The sequence below is a fragment of the Notolepis coatsorum genome (genome assembly GCF_963971535.1).
Source record: "Notolepis coatsorum genome assembly, chromosome: 5".
NCBI lineage: Eukaryota > Metazoa > Chordata > Actinopteri > Aulopiformes > Paralepididae > Notolepis > Notolepis coatsorum.
The window spans coordinates 23,078,698-23,104,395 of NC_140169.1; the positions used below are offsets into that span (position 1 = coordinate 23,078,698).

At 43.5% G+C, this 25,698-nt stretch overlaps 1 protein-coding gene across 2 annotated transcripts in view; it reads left to right on the forward strand.

Moving 5' to 3' along the window:
* The first annotated feature begins 555 nt into the window (after positions 1–555).
* The window catches only part of tra2b (transformer 2 beta homolog), a 39,603-nt gene continuing 14,460 nt past the window's right edge, over positions 556–25,698 (forward strand). Inside the window, exons 1-5 of one of the 2 annotated variants that reach the window (XM_084314551.1) lie at positions 556–735; positions 3,300–3,445; positions 4,737–4,929; positions 5,522–5,710; positions 5,914–6,029. In XM_084314551.1, coding sequence (XP_084170677.1) covers positions 703–735; positions 3,300–3,445; positions 4,737–4,929; positions 5,522–5,710; positions 5,914–6,029 — 677 coding nt within the window. In that variant the 5' untranslated portion in view covers positions 556–702. The remainder of the gene's footprint in view (positions 736–3,299; positions 3,446–4,736; positions 4,930–5,521; positions 5,711–5,913; positions 6,030–25,698) is intronic. The other variant, XM_084314552.1, reaches the window with a different exon arrangement.

The following is a 25,698-nucleotide window of genomic DNA, read 5'->3' on the forward strand; positions in this document are numbered from 1 at the left end:
TAAATAAAGTTTTCATTCATTCATTCACTCAGTGTGTCGTTTACATGGAGAAATGGCGCCACCGCTTGGAAAAATGCGGTATTGCACCCCTGGTATTAAAAAAAAAAAAAACTAGGTAGACGGCCCCCCCCTAACCCCCCCCCCCCCATCGCCGTCACTCGCCACGCCCCCAAATCTGTCCCCCCCCACACATTGAGAGAGAGTTACGCCAGTGCCTGTAGTGTACCTCATAGATATATATTCTATAGATATCTATGGTGTACCTCCCCTCCCCCCTCCCCATGCTGCTGAATTTATCTTATCTTATGAATACAACGTTCAATTAACGTTCGCTAACGTAGAGATACGTCAGACGTACTTCGAGATACGTCAGACGTACTTCGAGATACTTCCGTACTTTCCGCCAATCAGCGCATTGTCCTGTCAGCGGGAGAAATGTCGTGGGAGCGGGCGGAAGTTGCCCAATCTGGAACAATCTCCGAGGCTGCAGCTGGAGGCTACTCCGCCTCTCGGCCGCCTCGCTGCCATTTTGAAAGCGTTCTGGCCGGACGGCAAGTAGGAGGAGCGAGACGAGCGAGACGAGACCCTCTTCTAGGTCCTTCTTCTTCAAGTTCCAGCGCGCCCTGCTGCAGTGCGAACTCACACACAGGCCGTTAGCAAGCCTGCAAGTCAACAGTGCTTTTATTTATTTCTCGACACATCATGAGCGATAACGAGAAAGGTTATGGCGAGCGGGTGCGTATGGTTTGCTTAAACTGAAAACATTGTTTCATTGTTTGGAAAATGTTGACCTCAATCTATATTTTAATGTAATAGCTAGCTGATGTTAGCCTAGCTGAAGTAACACGCCTAAAAACCATCCATTGTGTTTTTGTTGTTGTTGTAATTAGTAATTAATTTACCGTTAACATTACGCAGCCAGCCAGGCTATAAATAAAATTGCAATAGTTGACGTTAGCTAGCGTTGCGGTTTGTATTCGCATTGGTTCCATTGAGTCAGCGAGCCGCTAGCAACGTTAGCTGTTAGCTGCCTGGGCCTCGGTTTAGGCCTGACCAGCCCAACGTTAATGTAATGCACAACCGTTTGTTTACCAACAACAACAAGCCAGTGTTTCATTATAGTGGAAGCTTCTTGCTAAAATGTGGCATGTTTTAAGACCTTTTAGTAAGTAACTGCAACAAGGAAAGATGCAATTATTCAAGCATGGTGGCCTTCTGAGAAATCGCCCCCCCCCCCCCACCGTGTCGAAAACCCGGGATGAAGTCAATAATAACATTAATTTAATTAAAAGTATTTTTTTTTAATTATTATTAGGGGAATGGAGTAGAAGATCTTAGTTAAATATATAGTTAACGTTACTGTTTCGGCTGGCGTGAGTGACTTTGTAATTTGACTCTAAAGGAGGGCATATCTTTTCACTCAGCGCCCAGCAGATCGAGGGATTGATTGATTGAAAACTTTATTAACAGATTGCAGAATATGTACAGTACAGTACAGCTCAATACATACAATTGTTAAGGGGATGCAGACCAGAGAAAGACTTAAGTCTTGTTTACATCAGGGTCCCCCATTTTCAATTCATCATAAAAAGGGTAGCCCCTTTCGTGACTGCGGTGCTGGGCTCTACCCGCAGTCACGAAAGGGGCTAAAAAAGGGCTATGTAGAATTCCACTTAAAGGACGACTCCACTTTTTTTGGAAATTAGCTTATTTAACATCTTCCCTGGAGTTAGACAAGAAGATGCATACCTTTTTTGTCTCTGTGCGTGCATTTTAGCTTTGGGAATAGACGCTCCGTTAGCATAGCTTAGCTTCATCACTGGAAGTGGGGGAGGACAGTAGCCTTACAGTGCCTTACAGTGTATTGCAAGGTCTGACATTGACCAAACTTGATATGCATGACCTTGGTGGGCTCTAGGTCAACTCCTGAAAAGGGGGTCAATGTCAGACCTTGCAATCAAAAGTTAGGGGGCGCACTGAAATTATGGCAAGGGTTATTAGCCCCCTAACTTTGATTGCAAAGTCTGACATTGACCCCCTTTTCAGGAGTTGACCTAGAGCCCACCAAGGTCATGCATATCAAGTTTGGTCAATGTCAGACCTTGCAATACACTGTAAGGCACTGTAAGGCTACTGTCCTCCCCCACTTCCAGTGATGAAGCTAAGCTATGCTAACGGAGCGTCTATTCCCAAAGCTAAAATGCACGCACAGAGACAAAAAAGGTATGCATCTTCTTGTCTAACTCCAGGGAAGATGTTAAATAAGCTAATTTCCAAAAAAAGTGGAGTCGTCCTTAACGTTTAGTTGCATGAGAGCATATACCATAGTGTATTCAGCAATTTTTTTCGTAAGTGATGTGACTTTTCAGGATTATTTCAAGATTTTAAGCACACAAATCCCATTTAATTTCCAAAGATAGTTGTTTTCTGCCTTCCCCCCTGCCATTATCACTTTTGTTTATTTTTTTGTCTTGATTCTTATGCAACCTATGAAAAGCAGTCACTTTTGTAAATCACATTTTAACCAAATTAGTAGCTTACAAAAAGGTAACCTTTTTGTGTTATTTGCTATGGAATATTTAAATATTTGCATGTGTTAAGATGTCATAGTTACACATTAAAGGATGAACGGGGTTGCGGTAATAATAGTCATATACTCTCCATTCTGTCTTTTTCATAAAGGTTAAGGTGGCAAGAAGAGAAATGCGGAAGAAGTCTCATGTCAAGTTTATTTTGAGAATAATATGAAGCTCAGATGTGCGAAGCTGAATTTGTGAATGCATGCTAAAAACGTGACCAGGGAAGAAGTTGTGTGGGCTTTGTGTCAGATGTTGGGGGAAGAGGAATGAAGTAAAGAAATTTGAAACTGAAGAAAGAAGAATTTAATGAAGTTACAGAAATGGAAGTACAGGAAGTAATCGGGGGATAAGATCGCTGTGCTAAGTAATTTCTAGTCTGTTTGTCAACTGCGTGCATGTTTTTCCCCTCACTCAACACACTGTAACCTCTATCTCCTTGATATAATTTCTAAGGCAAATTAAATACTTCGGAGTTAACTGATTGTGTACATGCATAGGCTAATTTGTTGCTATAGTTACGGTATACTGACATTCCACCTGTTTCCATTGATAAGAATCTAAGCCACAAGTCTCAATTCTCCTCTATTCTATTCTCTCCTAATTCTTTATAAAGTTGTCTACAGCCTGATAATTTATAAAGTTGTAGTCTACAGGCACATTCCATGTAGTTTCCTTTTCATCAATGCTAATAACCGGTTTGTTGGTGTGTGGTTCGTTCAGGAGTCGCGCTCTGCCTCCAGGAGCGTGAGCCCACGGGCCCCCAGGAAGTCGGCCAGCCGCTCCCCGGCCCGGACACCCGCCGGCTCCAAAGATGGGTCCCGCCGCTCCCGCTCCAAGTCTCGCTCCCGTTCCAGATCAAAGTCCGGGTACGTTTTAAACCGTCGCTCCTTTTGATGACCGTGTGTTAAATTGAATTGTTGTGATCGAGAAAAGAGGGCGGGTTTGAGATATTTCGATTCTCAGAATAGACAACTTGATTGACAAAGGTTGGAGATCACGGTTTTAAACTCTGCAAGAGAGGGGGGAATCTCAAGCTTTAAGGACTGCTGGAGTTCATTCCATGAGCTAGAGGGGCATCATAGCAAAATGCAGATTTACCCTGTTCAGAGCAAACTCAGGGGACCTTAACACTTTTGAGTGCCAGCGACGAGATATATCGTTTTTTTTTTTTATTATTATCTGGTCTCACCTTAGTGCTGCAAACTCTCTGAGCTCCATTGGGAAAATACCGCCCCCTATCGTCTCTCCCTGTGGTACTGCACCCCTTTGGAATGGATTGAATGAAACACACGGGGGGAATCCTGCTTCCTCATTTTACTTCTCGGGCAAGTCACCCGAGAGGATCGGATTCATTGTGGATCATCAGAACAGCGTGGAATACATATTTCCAGTACCCAGCGTTGGATCAATAAACGCGATCGATATTTGGAATGGCGATCAGGAATTGGAATAATCTTTTTGGAGAACATCTGATCTGAGGTAAGGAATCTATTTGACCAGTCTTAGGATAATCAGAGCTTTTTTCACATATATCAGCGTGTGCCCTGTGTGTGTGTGTGCTGATCAGGAAATGAGAGAATAGATTTTTCAGCTCTCTTCTATAGCGTGCATAAGTACACATATACTATCGATAATCTAGCGTTTATTTTAAAACTATTCATAAAATAGGCTGAAAAATGTACGTTTTGTGTATTCCAGAATATTCCAGTAAAGTGCGATTATCAGAGTCTTTATATTTTCCTGAAACTTAAAAAAACAAGCGTTTTTCAAAATGGTATAAAACGGAAATGAACCGATTAAAAAATAATAGTAATTTAAAAAAAAAATCATTTTTGACAATGTTGACTACAAAAAGTCATTGATAAGCGACGGCCAGATTAGACACATAGCCATAATTTAAGATGTAGTTTATGCATTCACAAATATGAGTGCGCTATCATTGAAGTGGGTGGTGGCGCTCAAGGGGGTAAATAGGAAAACACGGCTGGCACTCAAGTGTTAAGGACCAGCCAGTCACTAGAATGGGTTGCCAAAATTCCATTCCAATACTGATGTAGTATAAGGAGGTAGCTTACCAATAAGGGCCTTAAAAGTGATAGTATAAGCTACACAGATGTGATGGAGGTGGAATTGTACCATTGTTTGTTTTCTTCACAGGTCTCGCTCTCGCCGTGGCTCGCGCAGGCGATACAGTCGCTCTCGCTCCCGCTCACGCTCCAACCGCCGCCGCTCCTCTCGCAGCAGGTCATACAGCGGAGAGCGTCGGCGCAGCAGCCATAGCCGATCACCCATGTCCAACCGTCGCAGGCACATCGGCAACCGGGTAGGTACCAGGCACATCGGAGACCGGGTAGGTACCGTGTGTGTGTCTATGTTAATGTGAGGAAATCATCTTGTGTCTGCATGATTTTTATTTGGCTCACAACGAAAACATGATTTTTTATTTCATACGTAATAATACAGCACATTTTAGAATTGCAAAGAATTGCAGCCCAAATTGCTTCACAGCAGTGATGTAGACACAAAATGAGCATAAAACTGGCATAATTATAGAAGGGCATAAAATGAGCAGAGAATTGATATTAATACCTCCTTGAAAACTTTAATGTGTGTGGGCGTGGTGGGGAAGGGGGTTGTAATGGATTTCTGTCATTCAAATCTATAAAAAAAGATGCATGCAATCTTATAACAGGATTCTTTGACTCAGTAGTTGAGTGATACTCACTGCAGACATGTTTTTATAAAGACATCTGAACGTGTTGGTAGATTGTGTATTAAGTTAATTAACTTGAAATGTTTATTGAAAATTATCGACGGCAAAGGCTGAGTGAAAACAGCCTTTTGTTACATGGTGTCAGTCAGAGGTTACTTGTCACATGGTTTTCCTTATGACAATCAATGGTTAGATTAACAGTCGTCACCCTTTTAATCTCAATTTGCAGGCAAATCCAGATCCAAACTGCTGCCTGGGTGTGTTTGGGCTGAGCCTCTACACCACTGAGAGGGACCTGCGAGAAGTGTTCTCAAAGTATGGCCCCCTCGCAGACGTCTCTATCGTGTACGACCAGCAGTCCAGACGCTCCAGGGGCTTCTCTTTTGTCTACTTTGAGACCAGAGAAGATGCTAACGAGGTGGGGTTCTTTCATTCTTTGACCAGACCAAGACCTGTTGAGGTTGAAACCTTGCGTTTTCTGCTAATCTACTGTTGTTTTCCCCCAGTTGATTATAACAATTAGTGTGGTGGTGGATGTGCATATAGCCTTGGAATGCATACCCTGACTTGATTATTCTGAACAGAAACGCATTCAATTATGCAAATTACATATTATGTCAGGCAAAGGAACGAGCCAACGGCATGGAGCTGGATGGTCGCAGAATCAGGGTGGACTTCTCCATCACAAAGAGGCCTCACACTCCTACTCCTGGAATCTACATGGGCCGGCCAACATAGTGAGTTCTCTTGAAGTGTGATTGATACACAGACATAAAAAAGGTTTCCTCATAATGTCTGCTCTCTAATGGTGTTGTCTAGGAGTGTAACGACACCATATATACGCATTGAACAGTTTAGCGCTGGGTCCATGATTCTGTGCTGGGGGGGGGGTTCTACGTAAGAAGACAACTTCATGGGGGGGAAAAGGGCCAAAACAGCATTTTGCAACATGGGCCACTGAGCTTGTTTCTGAGCTGCTGCAGGGTAGAGGTGCTGTGGGGCGGCTATTACCATAACGGGGCCGTCTTTGTTACATGTGTCTGCTTTCTGGAGCACTCTTGACCAAAACAAAGCGGATTTTGGAGGTGGGTTTGTGTACTTAGCAAAGTCTATCTACAGAAAATATTTAAAGGGCAACGCAAAAAAAAAAATATATATATATATATAAGGTACCATTTGAAATCATTTTGGTAACGTTGGATGTGACTATGATGAAGCTTTGAATCCAGCACCACCAACCATCATTTATGTAATCATAGCAACAGGCTAATAACGTTGGCACAATCTTTCTTCACAAAAAAAAAAGAGTGCAAAAAGAAAGTAATATACATTCATAAATCGAATAAGCCCCACTTAGTTTGAAAGATCTACTAATAACCTAGCCAGCAGATGGGAGTTGGACCACTCAAGTTGAATAGTCTAATTTAATACTCCCCCAGGGCTGTACAGTGCGACATATATGTCGCATGTGCTACGAAAAAATCTGTCTGCGATTAATGCATTTATTGCAGTAGCACCCATGCGATAGCGTGTGAAATGAATCGATGGGCCATGTTATTCTACTTGGTAGTTGTAGTCCAGTGGTGCCCAACCAGTCGATCGCGATCGACAGGTAGATCGCGGGCTGATTTCAAGTAGATCTCGATTAATAAAATTAGATTATATATACATTTTTTATTTTATTTTGCAAAATCAACTCTGCCTCTCCTTGTTAACTACAACAAGCAATGCTGTTTGTTATTTAAGATGAGGTCGGACTCGGCACTGACAGATTTGTGTTCATTATGCTGCTTTTATAAAGCCTCAAATGACTGCTTACAATATACAATTTTGGCTGGTAGCTCTCTGCTAGGTGGTAAATTAAAAAGTAGATCTTGGTTAAAAAAAAGGTTGGGCACCCCTGTTGTAGTCTATCGTGCGATTAAAGACCATGTCTGCGTAGAGTCCATACATCCAACACCAAATCCAAAAAACAAACGTCCTTAAGTTTAAGCCGCTAATTTTGCTCTGAAAGAAGAACGGAGCGGATATCAGTCCCATCTTATGACAACCACGTCCGATGTGGAGAGATGGAGACCATAGCAGATGAAATGAAGTCGGACCTGGCAGTGATGATTGACGGGGACACGGACACTTCTAACAAATAATGTGAAATGGTCTACGTTCGAATCATTATAATTTATAATCCGCTTGTTCGTTGGCTTTTCATTTATAATTTATTTATAAATGGAAAGCCAACGGACAAGCTGATCGGGCAACAGGAACCAGAGCACAGCCATGCATTAGGTGAATTGCCCACTATTAGGATGTTTTTCAATACTTAAATACTGGCTACTTAAATTTCCCTCCGGGGATCAATAAAGTATATCTAATCACGAGACAATATGCAAATAAGGTGATACTAATAATTGTCACGGATCCCCGTATATGAAAGTGGCTGGCAACTTACTGCTGGTAAAATCACTTGTTTATTTCTCGTTTTGCATAGTATTAGGGGGCTTTCTCACTGCCATTCGGGGTCGAATCAGCTCCTTGGGTGCGAACTCCCCCCCCCCCCCCTCCCTCTCCCCCCTCTAGTTTGTGTACACACTGCAGTCTTGGTCCGCTCCGGGTTTTGTTTGCGTTTTGAGCGTGTAAGCTGCCGTAGCAGTGATGTCACGCTCTAACGTCAACACAGGAAGAGTTTAACACACAGTGGTGGAAACTAGGCTTGGGCGGTATGACGGTATTACGGTATACCAGGGTATTTAGAAATCCCGACGGTATTGAAAATCAATACCGTCAAAATCACAGATGCATTTCAGTATAATTACACTGAAACAGAGTTTTGACAGTGGTTGGTTGTAGTGCACACACGCGCCAGCAGAGGGCGAGACCAGTCCTCACTAGTGGAGTGAGTGGATCACAACGGTGTTCACGTTTTACGGTAATGTTGTGACAGTGCTGTGAAAATACCGTAAAGCGTTGTGCAGGGTTCGAAATGAACGGGGGCTTGGGGCATAATGCCCTTGAAAATGGACAAAATGCCCTAAAAAATCAGTTAAGGGGGCCACTTAATGCCCCTGACAGTTTACTAATTATATATATATATTTATCCGGTAATGGAGCGTCTGTGTATCGTACGGTTCAGATGATGCGCAAATAAAAAAATTCATTTGGCGGAGCCGGTGTTCTGCACAGGCTGCAGGCAGCAGCAGCAGCCAGGTGCTAGTCAGTTTGTGTAAAAATGGCACGCACAATATAAATCAATCTTCATTACGACTTTAAAACCATAGCCATTAACATTACATAGGCCTACACACATCTTTGCATAGCGTTAGCAGTTTGTAAACACAACGCACGTTTTAACTATGGTAGCCCGACGCAGCCCGCAAGCTAATACTGTACAGTCAATGAAATGTCACCGTAGCTACTAGCTACTGTAGCAGAGGAGGAAAGGGGAGTCTGAGAAGCGGGGTGTTTAAAGACAATGATAGGCGTTTATTCAACATCCAAGAAGGCTGACATACAACTGTGTTTTACTAACTCCAACCGGGACTATTGCCGCTTTCGCGCTGCTTGTTGATGTTATGAACTCCATAGATATATATAAAACACTAGATAGCTTAAGGCGGAGTCACCAGCGTCACTGAACCGCTGCCATCTTGGGAGGGTCAGCCTTGAGTGAGAGTGAGTGAGCTGCACAGACAAAAATACTCATAACTCGCTGAAATATTGACGGATTTACAAACGGGTTGGTTTGCTATAAACATCAAAGATGTAGTTATGATACTGCATACTTATAAAAAAAGATATTTGAATCATAGCCACGTTAATAATGCTTGTAATAAACCAAACTTTGTAAATCCGTCAATATTTCAGCGAGTTATGAGTATTTTTGTCTGTGCAGCTCACTCACTCTCACTCAAGGCTGACCCTCCCAAGATGGCGGCGGTTCAGTGACGTCGCTCTCCATTGGCCGGCAGCGCGGGCAAGCTATCTAGTGTTCTATATATATCTATGATGAACTCCTCCTAACGTGACCGGAGCTAGGAGGAAATGGGAGTCTGAGAGGCGGGGTGTTTAAAGACAATGATAGGCGTTTATTCAACATCCAAGAAGGCTAACATACAACTGTGTTTTACTAACTCCAACCGGGACCATTGCCGCTTTCCCACTGCATGCCATCACCTCCTAACGTTACCGGAGCTACCGGAGCTGATAATAACATTGCCTGAGCTGAAGGTGCGTGACACTAAAATGTCCGTGGGGACCCGGCGCCAACCCATAGATAGTTCCAACTCACCGAATTACGTAATCCACCACAGTTGCACTCAATATTTAAATAATGTTAGTCTAAATACATTTAGACAGAAACATAATAATTTCAACAGAAAACGAATCTTTCCATTAAGAACTGACAATCGGGGAATTTAAACATGGTTGACATTGTTTTTGTGTGTTTATATTAATTAAAGAAAGGAAAGTCTAGTGCTGGCTGAGCATATTGTTTGTTTGCACTAAGTTAATACTTTGACAAATGTAGCCTATATTTTTCAGTCAGTTCGGTCTTTGTGTGCCAAACATTATTTAAGGCTGTAAACACTGTAAACCCTTATTTTATTTTTAATAAATGAGAAGCATGTTTAGATTTGAGTGTTACATTTTTTTTTAATAAAAATTAACGTATATCGAACTGAAAACCGTGACCCCAAAATCGTGATACCAAACCGTCCATTTTGTGAACCGTCCCACCCCTACCGTTTATCATAAAAATTCAGTGCCCCCGAAATAAAAATAAAAAAAGGCCCTGAAAATCAATTAAGGGGGGCAAAAAAAGCCCCTGAAAAAAAATGTTAATTTCTAACCCTGGCGTTGTGGTAACGAGAGTTGATGTGTGTGTTGTTGTGGAGCAAGCAAATAAACGGTAAAACGTTACGTCGCAGTCCGGTGCGTTTTTGAAGACACAATACTAGGGCTGGGCGATATGACCAAAAACGTTATCGCGATAAAATTATAAAATTATTTTCATATAACTCTATATCGATAATTATTGTCGATATAATGTCTGTCAAGTTTAATTAACTTATTATGCCCGGCGCCGATACGCAGGCTGACTTGTTTTGCTGCTGTGAATGTCTCGAGAGTCTAATTGATGTCGTCATCAGTCCGCGCACGTTAGCAGAGCGGAGTATCTCAAGCGGAGTATCTCATGACTCAAAAATGACCCTAAAATACTCTGTTCCGCCCAATTCATTGCAACGACGTCCACCGTATACCCCACACTACTATAACAGTTACCTTCAGAATTCAAAACACACACCAACTCGGCAGGTAACCTGTGAAATAGCGGCGTGCAAGCTAATTAGCCATAGCCAGCCTCGTTTCCAAGCGGAGTATTTCATGACAATGTACTAAAAAATGACCCTAAAATACTCTGTTCCGCCCAATTCATTGCAACGACGTCCACTGTATACCCCACACTACTGTAACAGTTACCCTCAGAATTCAAAACACACACCAACTCGGCAGGTAACCTGTGAAATAGCGGCGTGCAAGCTAATTAGCCATAGCCAGCCTAGTTTCCAAGCGGAGTATTTCATGACAATGTACTAAAAAATGACCCTAAAATACTCTGTTCCGCCCAATTCATTGCAACGACGTCCACCGTATACCCCACACTACTATAACAGTTACACTCAGAATTCAAAACACACACCAACTCGGCAGGTAACCTGTGAAATAGCGGCGTGCAAGCTAATTAGCCATAGCCAGCCTTGTTTACCGAGTCCTACCTCCTTCCGGGTATCCTTCCTCTATCGGCCATCTCCTTCACCGATTGGTTGTTAGTGCGTGTGCTCCTATCCAAGCTTGGAAAATCGATATATCGAAACTTTGCGACCACGTTTCATGTTTATTTCGAGGAAATAATTTATCGCGATAGTTATCGTTATCGTTTTATCGCCCAGCCCTAAGAGAGAGGGATATAGAGGAAGAGAAAGAAAGAGGGAGATACAGAGGAGAGATGGAGGGAGAGAGAGGGAGATAGGGAGAGAGAGAGATGGAGAGAGAGAGAGACTCAAAACTTCAAATAACTACAATTTCGACCGATTTCGGCTTGCCATTGCTCCGACTGCTTTGTTGTTGAATCAAGTCAAATCCTAGGTAAGCATATATTGTGCGTGTGAACGTTGACACGAAAAGAAAAAAGGTTAAAAAAAATGTTTTAATTTTTTATTTTTTTTTTGTATTTCACTTGAATCGATACTCTGTAGTACCGACGTGTTTCGGTTCGGTACCTCAAAAGTACCGAATTTGGTACCCATCCCTAATTAACGCTAACATTGAAGTGGTGCTGGGCATTCAAGGGGGTAAAAAGGAATTAAGCTTGGGCTCTGAAAGTGTTAAAACTAGGCTACTTTTGCGTATACAGTCATTATATTCCAAATAAAATAAGTCCCTCGAGACTCCGTGCTGCTGCTGACTTGAAATCAAATAGGTGTCTGTGGGCAGTCGGCCCGACATTAAACAGCAGTCTGTTATAATAAAAATGTTATGAGCTAACGAATTCTGTTATATTGGACATTTGTATTAATTATATCAAGCGAAGAACTGAGAAATTTGGCAGAGAGACGGCAACATTATCGTGAAACGTTCAACGAAGCGATAAACTAATCCCAATAGTATGCAACTGCAGAGCCAGCGGCGCTCTCAGGTCCGGTCGGGGGACCGCTCAGCAGCGCCACCCACCCAGTGGCTGAATTGCCAATGGCTGAATTGGAGTATTGCACTGTGCGGCCACAACGTTAGGTTATGAATATAACCGTAGTTCTATTAGTGTTAGTGACGTGCACTGAATAAAAACTTCACAAATGTACCTTTACATACCAACATCCGTCCGACCACACCCCCATCTGCTACCTACATAAGCAGGGTGGGGCCACACACTCATCTCCTTCTCAATCATTTCACCACAAGGAAAGATCAAGGGCTGCAGTGGCGTCTAGACGCTGAGCGTCACTAACACTAATAGAACTACGTATCATAACCTAACGTTCTATATCGTGTTAGCTGCCGCTCAGCGTCATCGTGCACAACAGGAGCTGAGCGGGAGCTGAAGCTCGACAAATGTACCCCGCTGAGGCCCCCCACAACCATCAGAACCGGGGAGGACCGAGCCCCCCGACCCTCCCTAATGGAGGGATACCCTCCCTGTTGGAGGACGGGAGGGAGACGGATCCGACCGTGCGAAGAGGAACTCGAGCAACTCAACGCACAGGGTGAGCAGACCATGGCCAGGCGGACCGGGATGCACACAGGGATGCCAGAGGAGGTCTATAAGACCACTCCAACAGTCCCCTCTCAGCCATGCGTAAGCGGAGAAGAGAGGGGCGAAAAGAATGGAGAACCAGCTTCATGACCGCTCTCCATAACGCCCAACCCTGTGACACCCGGGCCGACCCGGCATTTTTCCCCCTGAAAAAAAGCACAAGTCCCTCAGGGTACCAGAACAGAAGATCTGCGTCCCCGGCGGACAACGGGTTAACTGACCTGGACCAGCGTGACCAGAACCAGTCCCGTGCCCTAATCACGCCGACATCCCCACTCCAGGAGAGGGGGTAGGTACGCGTGTCGATCTAAAACATTTATAGAGGGCGCCACCCAGACGGTCCTATTCGTACCACGCTCAGTGGCCCACCCCAAGGGCGCGAGACCCCTCTACCTATGCTTTGATCTGTTCCGTTAACATCCCCCAGATATGAACGAGAATTCGTCCAGACAACCTAGTAAACTGGCGCTCGGAAGAGAACTCCATCCCAGTTGCCCTATAAAAACGCCGTTTTAATAACGAGCAACCAAGGCGCACCAGCCTCATGCGTGATTCCTATCAGAAACACCCAGAGCCAGCACTATGTACACGTCGAGACCCAAAACACATCAATGGATAGTCTAAGGGGCCTTTCTCACTCACGTATTGGGATCGAATCACTGCTCCCGAGAACGGGGGGGGGAGTGTTCTCACTCAGACGGACACACCCCTTTTTGGGATCGAACTGGGCTGATTCGTTTTACCCCCCCCTGAACCTGGGACAGTTGGATTAGGTGGTCTCGGAATTGGGCCGTGGGAGCGGGGGGCGTGACACGCACAACGTCGTTACGGTCATGCTTGCTTGAATTTTGGGCAGATAACACCACACAGCAACAACTGGACAATACCCACAAAAACGATATTTATGGGCAATTTGAGAGTTCAGACTTCAACCAAAAACAAGCATGTGGAACCTCACAGCTCAGTGGATGAAAACATGAAGCCACATTACAAAGCACTTCTGGCTCGCATTAGGCCTGGCAATTTTTGTTTGCCATGCTATTTCTATACATTAGTTTCTTGTTTGAATGCATTTATTTCTATTAGACCAGTGGTGCCCAACCAGTCGGCCGTGGTCGACCAGTAGATCAATGACATGTAATATAATTGCCACGAGCGATGGGATAATGTTAGCTGCTGGACAGGCTAAGCTAACTAGCATTAGCCGTTAGCTTAGCGTTAGCCATTGCTGTATACTATACTTTCTTGTTCGAATGCATTTATTTCTATTAGACCAGTGGTGCCTAACCAGTCGGCCGTGGTCGACCAGTAGATCAATGACATTCAATATAATCGATGCAGCAATGTTACTAGTAAAAGGCTAAGCTAACTAGCGTTAGCCGTTAGCTTAGCGCTATCGTTAACCCCTGCAAAACGCTCAAAAGCGGACTCTACAACACCATCCATTCGTGATAAAATGGGGTGGGTTATATTGACAAGGCTTGACAACAGAGGTTCAAATATAACTTCATATTTATTGGTTATTTGTTCATTTTATACCAGCATCCAGTCTCCGCAGTCATGTTAAGACACTTCCTGTTTACATTTTCGAACGTGACATCATCGCCTACGGCAAGCGTAAACGCTCAAAAGGCAAACCGTAAACAGAACCCGAAGCGAACCAAGACTGCAGTGTGTACACAAACTAGAGGGGGGAGAGGGAGGGGGGAAGTTCGCATTAGATCTCGGAACGGGCTAGAACGGAATGGAATCGAAACTAATATAATGAGTGAGAAAGGCCCCTAACAAGACACCAGATACCGTTCCTCCAAGCCGCCTGGGGAACGACAAGAAGCCGATTTCTTACTTTAACTTTTTCGGAGAAAAGAAAAAATAATACGGACATGGGTCCCATGCGACGCGGCTGAGGGAAAACACCATCCCGTCAACCACACTTCATAAGAGGACGGTGAGCGACGCACCCCTATGACGGGGGGAAACCCATGACTCAACAGACCTGTAAGGCGAAGAGTCAGGGAAACCCTAACAATACCCCGTCCACCTACTCCAAAAAGCAGAGGACGGGGAACCCCCAGAGAGACTTCCCACGTGAGCTGTATAGATTGAAAAGAAATATTGCAACATTGAGCTATGTAACACCTGGGTTAGGACTCTCCGCGGAGGAGGCTCTGAACCAATACATACTCAATAATCGAATTGAATCGAATACACATACAATAGAGCAGAACTCCCTTTTGAAGTTCTACTCACCTTGACAATCTGAGGAGGAGGCTCTGAAACTCTGAGGAGGCTCCCTCACTGGGAAGGAGGATCCGAACTCACAGAAGGCTCTTCTCCTTGAGGAGGAGCTTCGTGAGGAGGAGACTCTGACAACTCCCTGAAACAGATCCATAACATGGAACCTGAACAACTCACAGAAGTCTTACCAATAGAAACGCGCTCAGTGACGTACTCTATGGCGGGGGAATTTCCGCGGTGCACAAGCCCAATCTTTCAGGGCGTGGGACCAGGAAATCCCCCCCCCCCTACCCTGTAACGTGCCGAACAGCAACGTGACAGGAACCCTGAAGGACATTGGGTTTTAACCCCTGACCAATCAGAAAAGGGGAGGAAAGGTTTACCAGTTCACCCCTTTACGACCCCTCACCCCTGATACCAGGGTTAGAAATTAAAAAAAAAAATCAAGGGCTTTTTTTGCCCCCCTTAATTGATTTTCGGGGGCTTTTTTTTGTATTTCGGGGGCACTGAATTTTTATGATAAACGGTAGGGGTGGGACGGTTCACAAAATAGACGGTTCGGTTCGTATCACGGTTTTGGGGTCACGGTTTTCAGTTCGGTTCGATATACGTACATTTCAAATCTAAACATGCTTCTCATTTATTAAAAAAAAATAAAAAAGTTTACAGTGTTTACAGCCTTAAATAATGTTTGGCACACAAAGACCGAACTGACTGAAAAATATAGGCTACATTTGTAGTATTAACTTAGTGCAAACAAACAATATGCTCAGCCAGCACTAGACTTTCCTTTCTTTAATATAAACACAAAAAAACAATGTCAACCATGTTTAAATTCCCTGATTGTCAGTTCTTAATGGAAAGATTAGTGTTCTGCTTGAAATTATTATGTATCTGTCTACATTTATTTAGACTAACATTATTTAAATATTGAGTGCAACTGTGGTGGATTACGTAATTCGGTGAGTTGGAACTATCTATGGGTTGGCTGGCGCCGGGTCCCCACGGACATTTTAGTGTCACGCACCTTCAGCTCAGGCAATGTTATTATCAGCTCCGGTAGCTCCGGTAACGTTAGGAGGTGATGGCATGCAGTGGGAAAGCGGCAATGGTCCCGGTTGGAGTTAGTAAAACACAGTTGTATGTTAGCCTTCTTGGATGTTGAATAAACGCCTATCATTGTCTTTAAACACCCCGCCTCTCAGACTCCCATTTCCTCCTCTGCTAGCTAGTAGCTACGGTAACATTTCGTTGACTGTATTACCTCGCGGGCCGATTCTATAGTTAAAACGTGCGTTGTGTTGTACAAACTCCTAACGCTATGGCAAGATGTGTGTAGGCCTATGTAATGTTAATGGCTATGTTTTTAAAGTCGTAATGAAGATTGATTTATATTGTGCGTGCCATTTGTACACAAACTGACTAGCACCTGGCTCAGCTGCAGTGCTGCTGCAGCAGCCAGTGCTCACCTCCGCCAAATGAATTTTTTTTATTTGCGCGTCATCTGAACCATACGATACACAGACGCGCCATTACCGGATAAATATATATATATAATTAGTAAACTGTCGGGGGCATTTTGTGCCCCCTTAACTGATTTTCGAGGGCATTTTGTCCATTTTCAAGGGCATTATGCCCCAAGCCCCCGTTAATTTCGAACCCTGCCTGATACGATGTAATGACAAAGTAGAGCCATGACACCAGTCATAGCATGCTACATGAAGCATTTAACAGCTTCACATAGCTCATGTGCTAACCTGCTATCTGATTTTTAGGAAATCACACAACAGAGAGGGCCCCTTTTAAGAGCCCCAGTACCAGACTTACACATGTGCTTCTGTGGACCAAAACCTAACCCAGTTGTAGATCTCAACGACACACACAACCCTTCATCACAACAAAAAATGGCAAAGTACACTCTTACTACAGAGGAACGCCGTTTTTCATAACGAGAGAGACATAAGTCCTTGATTACGTATTGGCCACAGGCCTTGCTAAGCACACATGAAAGTGACCAGGGGAGGAAATTAGGCCACTTTACTCGCCAATTGCAAGTATTTTTTACGTTTGGCGAGTAATTCATGAAGAGCACTCGCCAGTCTGGCGAGTACTAGTAATTACAAAACAAAACAAAAAAATCATTCTGCAATCTGCTGATTCGCTCACTGGCACAAACCGAACTCTGACTCCCCCCTTGATTCCTCCCATTTGCGCCACATAATAATCAGACCATAACCAATGAACATCATCGTTGTACAGATGCGCTCTAAGCTCCTCCAATGAACACTCGTTTTCTAGAAGATGCCGCCCATCTAGGGGAAGTGGACAGACCACTGCGCGCAGACCTACAAACTCCTGCCACCGGCAGCCGGCTTGACAACGTAGACAAACTTACAAAAACACATCAGTGGATGAAAATAATTGCATGTAGAGTCGTCGCTTTCGGATATCAGTGCGGTCTGACATGGGGGCGAACAACAGCACGCGACGCGTCTCCTTCGAGTCGGATGATAAACAATGACAAGTCAACCAGCATTAGCCGGCTAGCTACCTAGCATGTAACAAGCTACCATAACGCGCATTCAACATAGTGGACGACTATACTGAGCGGCTTTGCTTAAATGCAGCCGAGTGACATTTTATTATTACCGGGGTTCCCCCCATATCACCACTCGCCCATATGCCCTTCACAACGGTGATGTTGTCATATTTGGCATTCAGAATACACCTGCTGAACCCCTAGCGTTGTCGATTCGGTTCCAATGTATTGTCATCTTACAGCACAAGTACAGTACAACCAGAATACATTTGGCATACAACCAGAGTGCAAATGTAACAAGTCAAGTTCAAGTTGTATTATTTAGCTATTACATTACAGTGAAATGCTTGGTTCTTTCACTGCCCAACTCAGTCCAGCCCAACCCAGTATTGATTGATTGATTGAAAACTTTATTAACAGATTGCAGAATGGGTACAATACAGTACAGCTCAATACACACAATTGTTAAGGGGATGCAGACCAGAGAAGGACTTTAGTCTTGTTTACATCAGGGTCCCCCATTTCAGTCCTGTTTGCTTAATGCCTTGTCCACTTCCTCCACACTCCAATATGCCCTTCAACCCTGCTCCTGTCAAACCTGCTCTTTCCATTCCCTCCATCATGTCCCCCCTTTCTGATGAATATTTCCTGCACTTAAGAGTCAGACACACATTCCTAGTAGTTGAGCTGTGATGAATGAATGAATGAAAACTTTATTTAACAGATTGCAGAATGGGTACAGTACAGTACGGCTCAATACATGCAATTGTTAAGGGGATGCAGACCAGAGAAAGACTTGTCTTGTTTACATCAGGGTCCCCCATTTTAAATTAATTTTCAATTCATCCTTCAGTATAACCTAGACCAGCCCAACCCAGCATCTTTCACTGCCCAGTTCAGCCCAACCCAGTCCAGAATAGTTCCCTCTTTCATGTTAATATGTGATTTAATGATGTAATATTTTGAAGAGTAGAGACAGTGTGATTAATTTACTATGATTGAAAATCAATTTAGACAAAGACGTACAAAGAAGTAATTATCACAATTAGCGATTTTTTTTGTCTGGTAAAAAATCTGTTTGGCTGGTAAAAAAAAATCAGATACCCGCCAGTTGGCTGGTAAGCCAAAAAGTTAGTTTCCTCCCCTGAAAGTGACCAAACAACCTTTTCCCTAGGAAAAGAATCGTTTCTCAAGCAGACGCACAACCCCAGCAGCTTAAGCTGAGGGTTACATCGTATCCCCACAAACACAGTGACACAATATATTGTAAACAACATGTCTGAGAGGAGGGGGGGAAGCCCCAGGGAAACCGGGGGGGTTTCGCCCCTCCTACCTTACCCTTGATACGACCAGGTTGAACAGGTACCCCTGTTAACACTTTAACTGCCGGAGGTTAAATTCATGATATACCATCCGTTGCCAGCTCTATTTAACATGGAGAAGTTCCCCTTCTTTGCAGGGCTATAACTTTTTAAATTCTATTGCTAGATTGCCATTATTAGGGCCCATTCAATGTCCTATATGTATTTTTGATTTGATTTTATTTTATTAGGGATCCCCATTAGCTGGTGCGATAGCAACCAGCTAGTCTTCCTGGGGTCCACACACAAAAAAACACACAAAAACAATCACTATTGCAAAAAACAAAATTATTAAAAGTCAGTACACACAATGCATAATGAACCTACTGTAACAATTAATATAGCAAAAATTACATTAGTGTAAAACAAAAACAAAAAATTACTTTACAGTGTTAAAAACAATTTAAAAACAATTTAAGATTCTTTTTAAAAGTGAATCTACTGTAAATGCAGCAGAGGTTCCGAGGCAGGCCATTCCACAGAGTTAATGCAAGTTGTGTAGCAACGTTAAACTTTTTCATTCACATATTCATAGTAAAATATGGTCTAAAGTATAAGTATGTTTTCATCTCTTTCTGCAGCTTTCTCCAGAACGTGATTTATAGCCCCAAATGCATTATATTGATGATGAAATACAGTTTGATAGCAATCGGCGCGATATAAAAAATTCCAACTGGACGTACTTCTGGAAGTTACTACACGTCATCTGATGTTGACCGGATGGGCGAGGGGTGGTTTATAATTCCGTGGGCAGCGTTATACCATTCATCTAATGTGGGTCAAATGTTCATCATAGCAGTTAGTATCGAACACGGTAATAATAAACGCTAAAACTCACCCCAGTCTCCTCGGGCCGTTGGGCGATCAGCGTGGAGAAGACAGTTTTCAATTATGGGATGTCGAAATACCGGATCTATTTCCAGGTTGTATAATAGTATATACGTCCAAATCATGTTGTTTATCGAGTTATTGGCAACGGATCGCTATGTATTGTGTCGAGCTCGAGTCCCGGGACCTATAGCGAGTGCCCGGAAGTAATATGGGTGATCACCACTTCATCCACATGACTTCCTGTTTAGGCGATCTGCCACCAGATGGCGCTCTTGAACCGCTAGAGGATTGAGAGGAGATCAGAACTGTGTGTGAAGGCTGCAGAGGGAAAATATGATTCCGATCACAGATTTTTGAAATATTGATATCAAAGACGAGTTACGGCGTCCTAGGCAACTTGAGCATGGCTAGGAAAGACGCCTAAACACGTTTTCGGCACTTAAAGTGTTAATATGTGAACATGCTGTTCATTGTCATCACAGGCTGAGAAAAAGGTTTTTTCCCCAATCACATGTCACTAAGCATAGCTTCACAGGTTAATTAACCCACTTAGTTGTGAGTTCACCCACGTTACAAACGTTACATGAACACACATGTTCTCATCACAACTAACCAGTTCATTTTTACACATGTAAACAACAATGCCGATTTCTATGGAGAGAGAAGCTATACCAGTGACAAGACAATTCACACACAACACGCGTCGTATCCTCAATGTATTGCAGCAACACACGTTTTGGAAAACATCGTTATTACAAAACATTTAGAAGGGACGCAAAGAAGAAGTGTTTAAAGTCCGGTCAGGACTCCTACCCTGAGCGCAGGCCGAGAGGACTGCAACACTGGTTAACGGGACACCGAAGTCGAACCCGGCATCTCCTGCGTTGGTGACGAGGATAACGTCCGCTGCGCCACCCAGCCGCCGTTCCCCATGTTGACGAAGTCCTCGCTGGCATGGCTCCCGGTGTAGGATCGACTAACATCCTCTGTCAAAGATGATGTCGTAGTCAAGAGTGTTTAAGGCATGTTATATTCACAGTAACGTTCAACAGTATAGCATTAAGCTAACAGCCGCCCCGACTGATGGCAACAAGCTAACGTTTCCTAGCCTAGTGAACGCAACAGGCTAGCGTCGCAGCTAACAGCTGACTGGCTAACAGGTAGGCCACAAACTAGCATGCAAGCTAAGCAGCTATCACCTGAACTGTACACAACGACATAACAAGCCACACTTCAGACAGGCCGCCGTCTGAAACCCTCCTCATCCTAAGAGAGAAGAGAAAAAGAAATGTCAAACACAGTTTTCAACTGTGATTTACCAGACATACAGCGGAGCCGGCACAATTCCCATCCGGGCTGCAGCCGACTTGAGCATGGAACTACCGATAAAGAAGATCCATGCCCACATTTCCTCGTTAGGGTGTACTCTCACTCATGTGAAAGATGGGGCCTGCACGGGACAGAGAAGCATCCGCTTGTCCAGAGAATCCCGGGTTCAAACCAAGTCTCTGTCGCGGCCCACTAGTTTGACCATCATGGGCTTCAGACCAGGACCCTCCGTCCGTCGCCTAAGAGGCCGAGCAGAGGACCCCAATCTGGGGCCGGCCTTCGTAAAATTGTCAGCTAATCCCCATAGCATTAACAGACAACTGGCGCTCGCAAGCAAAACATTACTCACCCAGCTCGGAAGCAACCAGTTTCTCACAACAGCCGGTGCCTCCCACAGTCCAGCTGTATAACCGGAGGTTCAATTACCTATCCAGCCGCAGCAAGGACGACTGCAGGTGGGGAGTATATCAGCGACGCGAGCCCCTAATACGAAAAAGCCGGTGGCGGTCAGAATGATCATCATCTTCCAGACACTCCAGTGACGAAGACATTATCGCCGTATTTTCTCAAATAGTGAGTCAAAATAAAGATAAAGTCAACGTATCTCCTTGTTCTTCTGTCCTTTCTTCAGCTAAATACTTTCTTTCCCACGTCAAGTGATTGGTATACAGGCACTCTTTTGGGGTGAAATTTGAGAAGGAGATGAGTGTGTGGCCCCCACCCCTGCTTATGTAGGTAGCAGATGGGGGTGTGGTCGGACGGATGTTGGTATGTAAAGGTACATTTGTGAAGTTTTTATTCGGTGCATGTCACTGGAGTGAGATATGTGTACGATGACTCTGAGCAGCAGCTAACACGATATAGAACTGTGAGCTCTGCGGCTCTGCAGCTGCATGCTTCTTGCTAATCCAGCCCCGCCATTCTCATCAGCAAACCACAGGTCGCGCTGCAAACTTGCTGTGTGCGTGATATGATATAGGATCACACATCGTTGTCATTATGAGACCTGCTTGGTGAAGCAACAATGAAACAAATGTAACTATTTTAATTCAAATTGTGCTTAGAGGGGGCGCCCTCGTGGCGCATACCATAGTGCCTCGCGCACCTTCGATCCCAGCTCCCGTCGTTATTTGTCGCATGTCCTCCCCACCTCTCCTCCCGTTCGCCCTCTCCTCTGTCGGTCCTGCGTGGCCAATAAAAGCTGTAAAAATAATAAAAATTGTGCTTAGAGGGAATAATTTTCACAGGACATTATGACTAGGGATGCACGATAATTATCGGGCCGATATCAGCAATTATGACGTCATCCCGATAAACCCGATAACGTTATTGATAGCTCCGATAATATAATATATTTTTTGGTAAAAGAAAAATGCTGCGTGGGTGAATTGGGATGAAGGGCGTTTGTTTTTACTGTAGGCTCCTCCCGTTTTGCCAGTACTGTGGTACGACTGATAGCGTGTGGTTTAGGAAGAGGGCGTTTTACACAAATCCAGCGCTCCCTTTCTTGGCTGTGACGTAGCCACGTAAATTTCAGAAGCAATGCGGATGTAAACAAAGATGGTGTCAGTAGTGTGGGAATAGTTTCAGAGGAAAAAAGTTTGCTTGCTATTTGTAACAAATGCAATGCAGAAGTTCCACGAGGAGGGAAAAGAGCAACAACTTATAATACATCCAACCTAACAAGTCACCTGCAACATGACCACCGCTACGATGGTGTGTTAAAAGCCTACGACGACGCGTGAGCAGCTAAAGCTGCTGCAAATCTAGCCCCTTTCATGACTGATGCAACCCTCGGTTGAATACGCAGTCACTTATTGCTCCGTAGTAGCCAGGTTAATTTGCACCACCAAGCACTGCTTAAAAGCTAGCGGCTTGAGCCCTTGGGTCATTTCTGTCAAATTTCTTTAATTTAGCAAACGCCTCGTCAATAGGTACAGGCGCTGCGGGTTCCTTTGTAGCTCGCTTTGGATTCACAGCAGCTTTAGCTGCTCGCGTGTCGTCGTAGGCTTTTAACACACCATCGTAGCAGTGGTGATGTTGCAGGTGACTTGTTAGGTTGGATGTATTATAAGTTATTGACGGATTGTGAATTTTCTGATTCAAATTATATTTATTTGGAAAAATAAATATAGTCACTTTATCAGTCAACTGTTGTCTTGGCTTTGTTTTGTTCATAGTAGTAACGCTCATGTCATGATAAATCAAAACATGATGGGTCAAAACTACAGGAATATACATTTAAAAAAAATATTATAATACAATAAATATCGGCATCGGCCTTGAGGAGCAGAAAGTTATCGGTATCTGGGTCAAAAAAATCAATATCGTGCACCCCTAATTATGACCGGAGATATTTAAATATGTCTGACTACAACAGATTTCCCCGGTAAAAAAACGGTAATTACCGGACAACGGAAACCCTGGCGGACATACAGTTTGTTGTTTTTGTTCTATTAGTGATTTACACACTTTTTTTTTTTTTTACTTTTTTTTTTGATTTTCTCCATGGTCCATACAAACAATATCTTGACTTCTCCTTCATTTATCTCTGCCTTCTGTAGTACAAATTGCATCAATTGTTAATAATTCTGACTGAGTTAAAGTGCAGAAATACAAGTACGCACATGAGGACCCATACAGTCAATAGCATCCTATAATTCTTTTTTTCTAGACAAACAAAAACAATAACCAGAAATAACATAACAAAATAATATGTTAGGGTGCATCTCTAATAAATCTATCTACACAGATTTACACACTTTCTCAATAAAAAAATAAACTGATTTGCACTAATTTGAAGCGTAACATATTGATGTCTTGTATACAGTTATATCCCTGCAATTTACCATTATGGGAAAATAAAGAGAGGCATGTGCTACAAAACTATCAACCTCTGTAGCACCAGTGCTATGTGCAAAAAAAGTTAACGTACAGCCCTGCACCCACCGCCATTCTAAACTTGTGTTAAGTAGCCTTCACACAACTCAGTCGAATGTTGATGTCGTTGTGGTTTCAGACTACATGATTAATCAGCGACAGCCAGGGGTTTAACCAGGGCTGTACAGTGCGAGATATATATTGCACGTGCTACAGCAACATCGGTCTGTGCGATGAATGGATTTACTTCAGTAGCACTGGTGCGATAGGCATTCGGTTCATATCGATACTCTTATTTTGAAAATCCTGTCGCGGGTCTCATTTCCGCCTAAGCGCAGCTCCAGCTATAACTATGGCTCCGGCAGCTAGCAACGCTCAGTTCATTTCAATACTCTTATTTTGAAAATCCGTGGTGTCATGACTCATATCCGCTCGGCTCCACAGCACACAGCAGTACTCGTCTCAGTAGTAGCAATAGTGTCTGGAACGCGGACATTGAAACAGAGCAGGGCTAGTGTGCTTATTTCGCGACCCAAAACAAATCCCTGCTGTTTTATTCCGCAACGGGTCAACATGCATATAACATGCTTTGCAATCCTCGCCATTCCTTTATGACCACGTTGTGTTTAAGACCGGAATTAACGTTGCGTTAGCATAAGCTAACAACGAGCTAAAACCCTGTTCAGAGCGACAGAGAACAGCAGAGTGGAGACTGGGAAGGAGGGGGGGGGGGGGGCATTCTCCCTTCTGTATGCATGTGTGCGTTTGAAAAGATATGAAGTCAGACGAGTATATTATATTGATAGTAAATGTACTGAAGGTGGACAGATAATGTTGATATTTAAACATAATAAATACAATACATAATAAATGTATGCATGATCATCATGCAACATAAAACAATTGCAGGAACGGTTTGGGAGAGGAAGGGGTTTTAGGTTGCGTGTTCCAAAATGTACTTAAAGTTTAAAGCTCAATATATCAAAACGTGGCACTTTATAGTGAACAGGATGTCTATTTGTATTAAAAACAATAAATAGTTTTTCATTTAAATGTCTGGAAGAGCTACATTTTTTTTTTCAAAATTATTTTACCTTTTGAGTTGATCTAAATGTTACTGATTGTGTTAAATGGGCTTATGATATCATCTCATATCGATTGCAGGCATCTGCATTGTATCGTATCATGGCAGATATCGACAAATATCGTATCGTTGTCCAAAGAATCGATATCGTATCATGATGAAACTGGTGATTCCCACCCCTAGTAGAGTCCATACACCCAACACCAAATCCCATAATTCCTTACACGTAACGTGTCTGGCTGTGTGACGTCAACTTGTCAGCATGAAAATGACAGCCAAACATGGCACTGCAACTAAATAACACAAATACAATAGGCACATTTGTGACTGTTACAAATATAACACGTTTTATACTTGCGCTACAAGATATTGGCCTGTGCTACTTCAACCTCTGTAGCACCAGTGCTATGTGCAAAAAAAGTTAACGTACAGCCCTGGGTTTAACACAAGGTCTTTCACCAGGAGGAACCCCAGACAAATCTGGCTGGTTTCCAAACTTTGTCACAAAAACATGCGAGAAGTGACACAGGTTTTGGTTATGGAGGCATTTGTTTTGGTCAGAGGAATACACTGGGCAAAGCGCAAGGTTTTAGCGGTTTCTCTTTTTGCCAGAGGAAAAGCTAGCGGAGAGAGAGCCAACTTATCGACCACACTAGTAATGCACTGGTTGTTTCCCAGATCTCCGCCCATCCCCATGTCCCTAAAATCATTAATTGCAATTCACAACTAATAAGACACTAATAACACGGCAGGGTCGATGAACAATGCAACAAACGATAGTTTAATACATTTTCTTCTGATTCACACGACTGCTTTCAAATTGACAGTTTAAGAC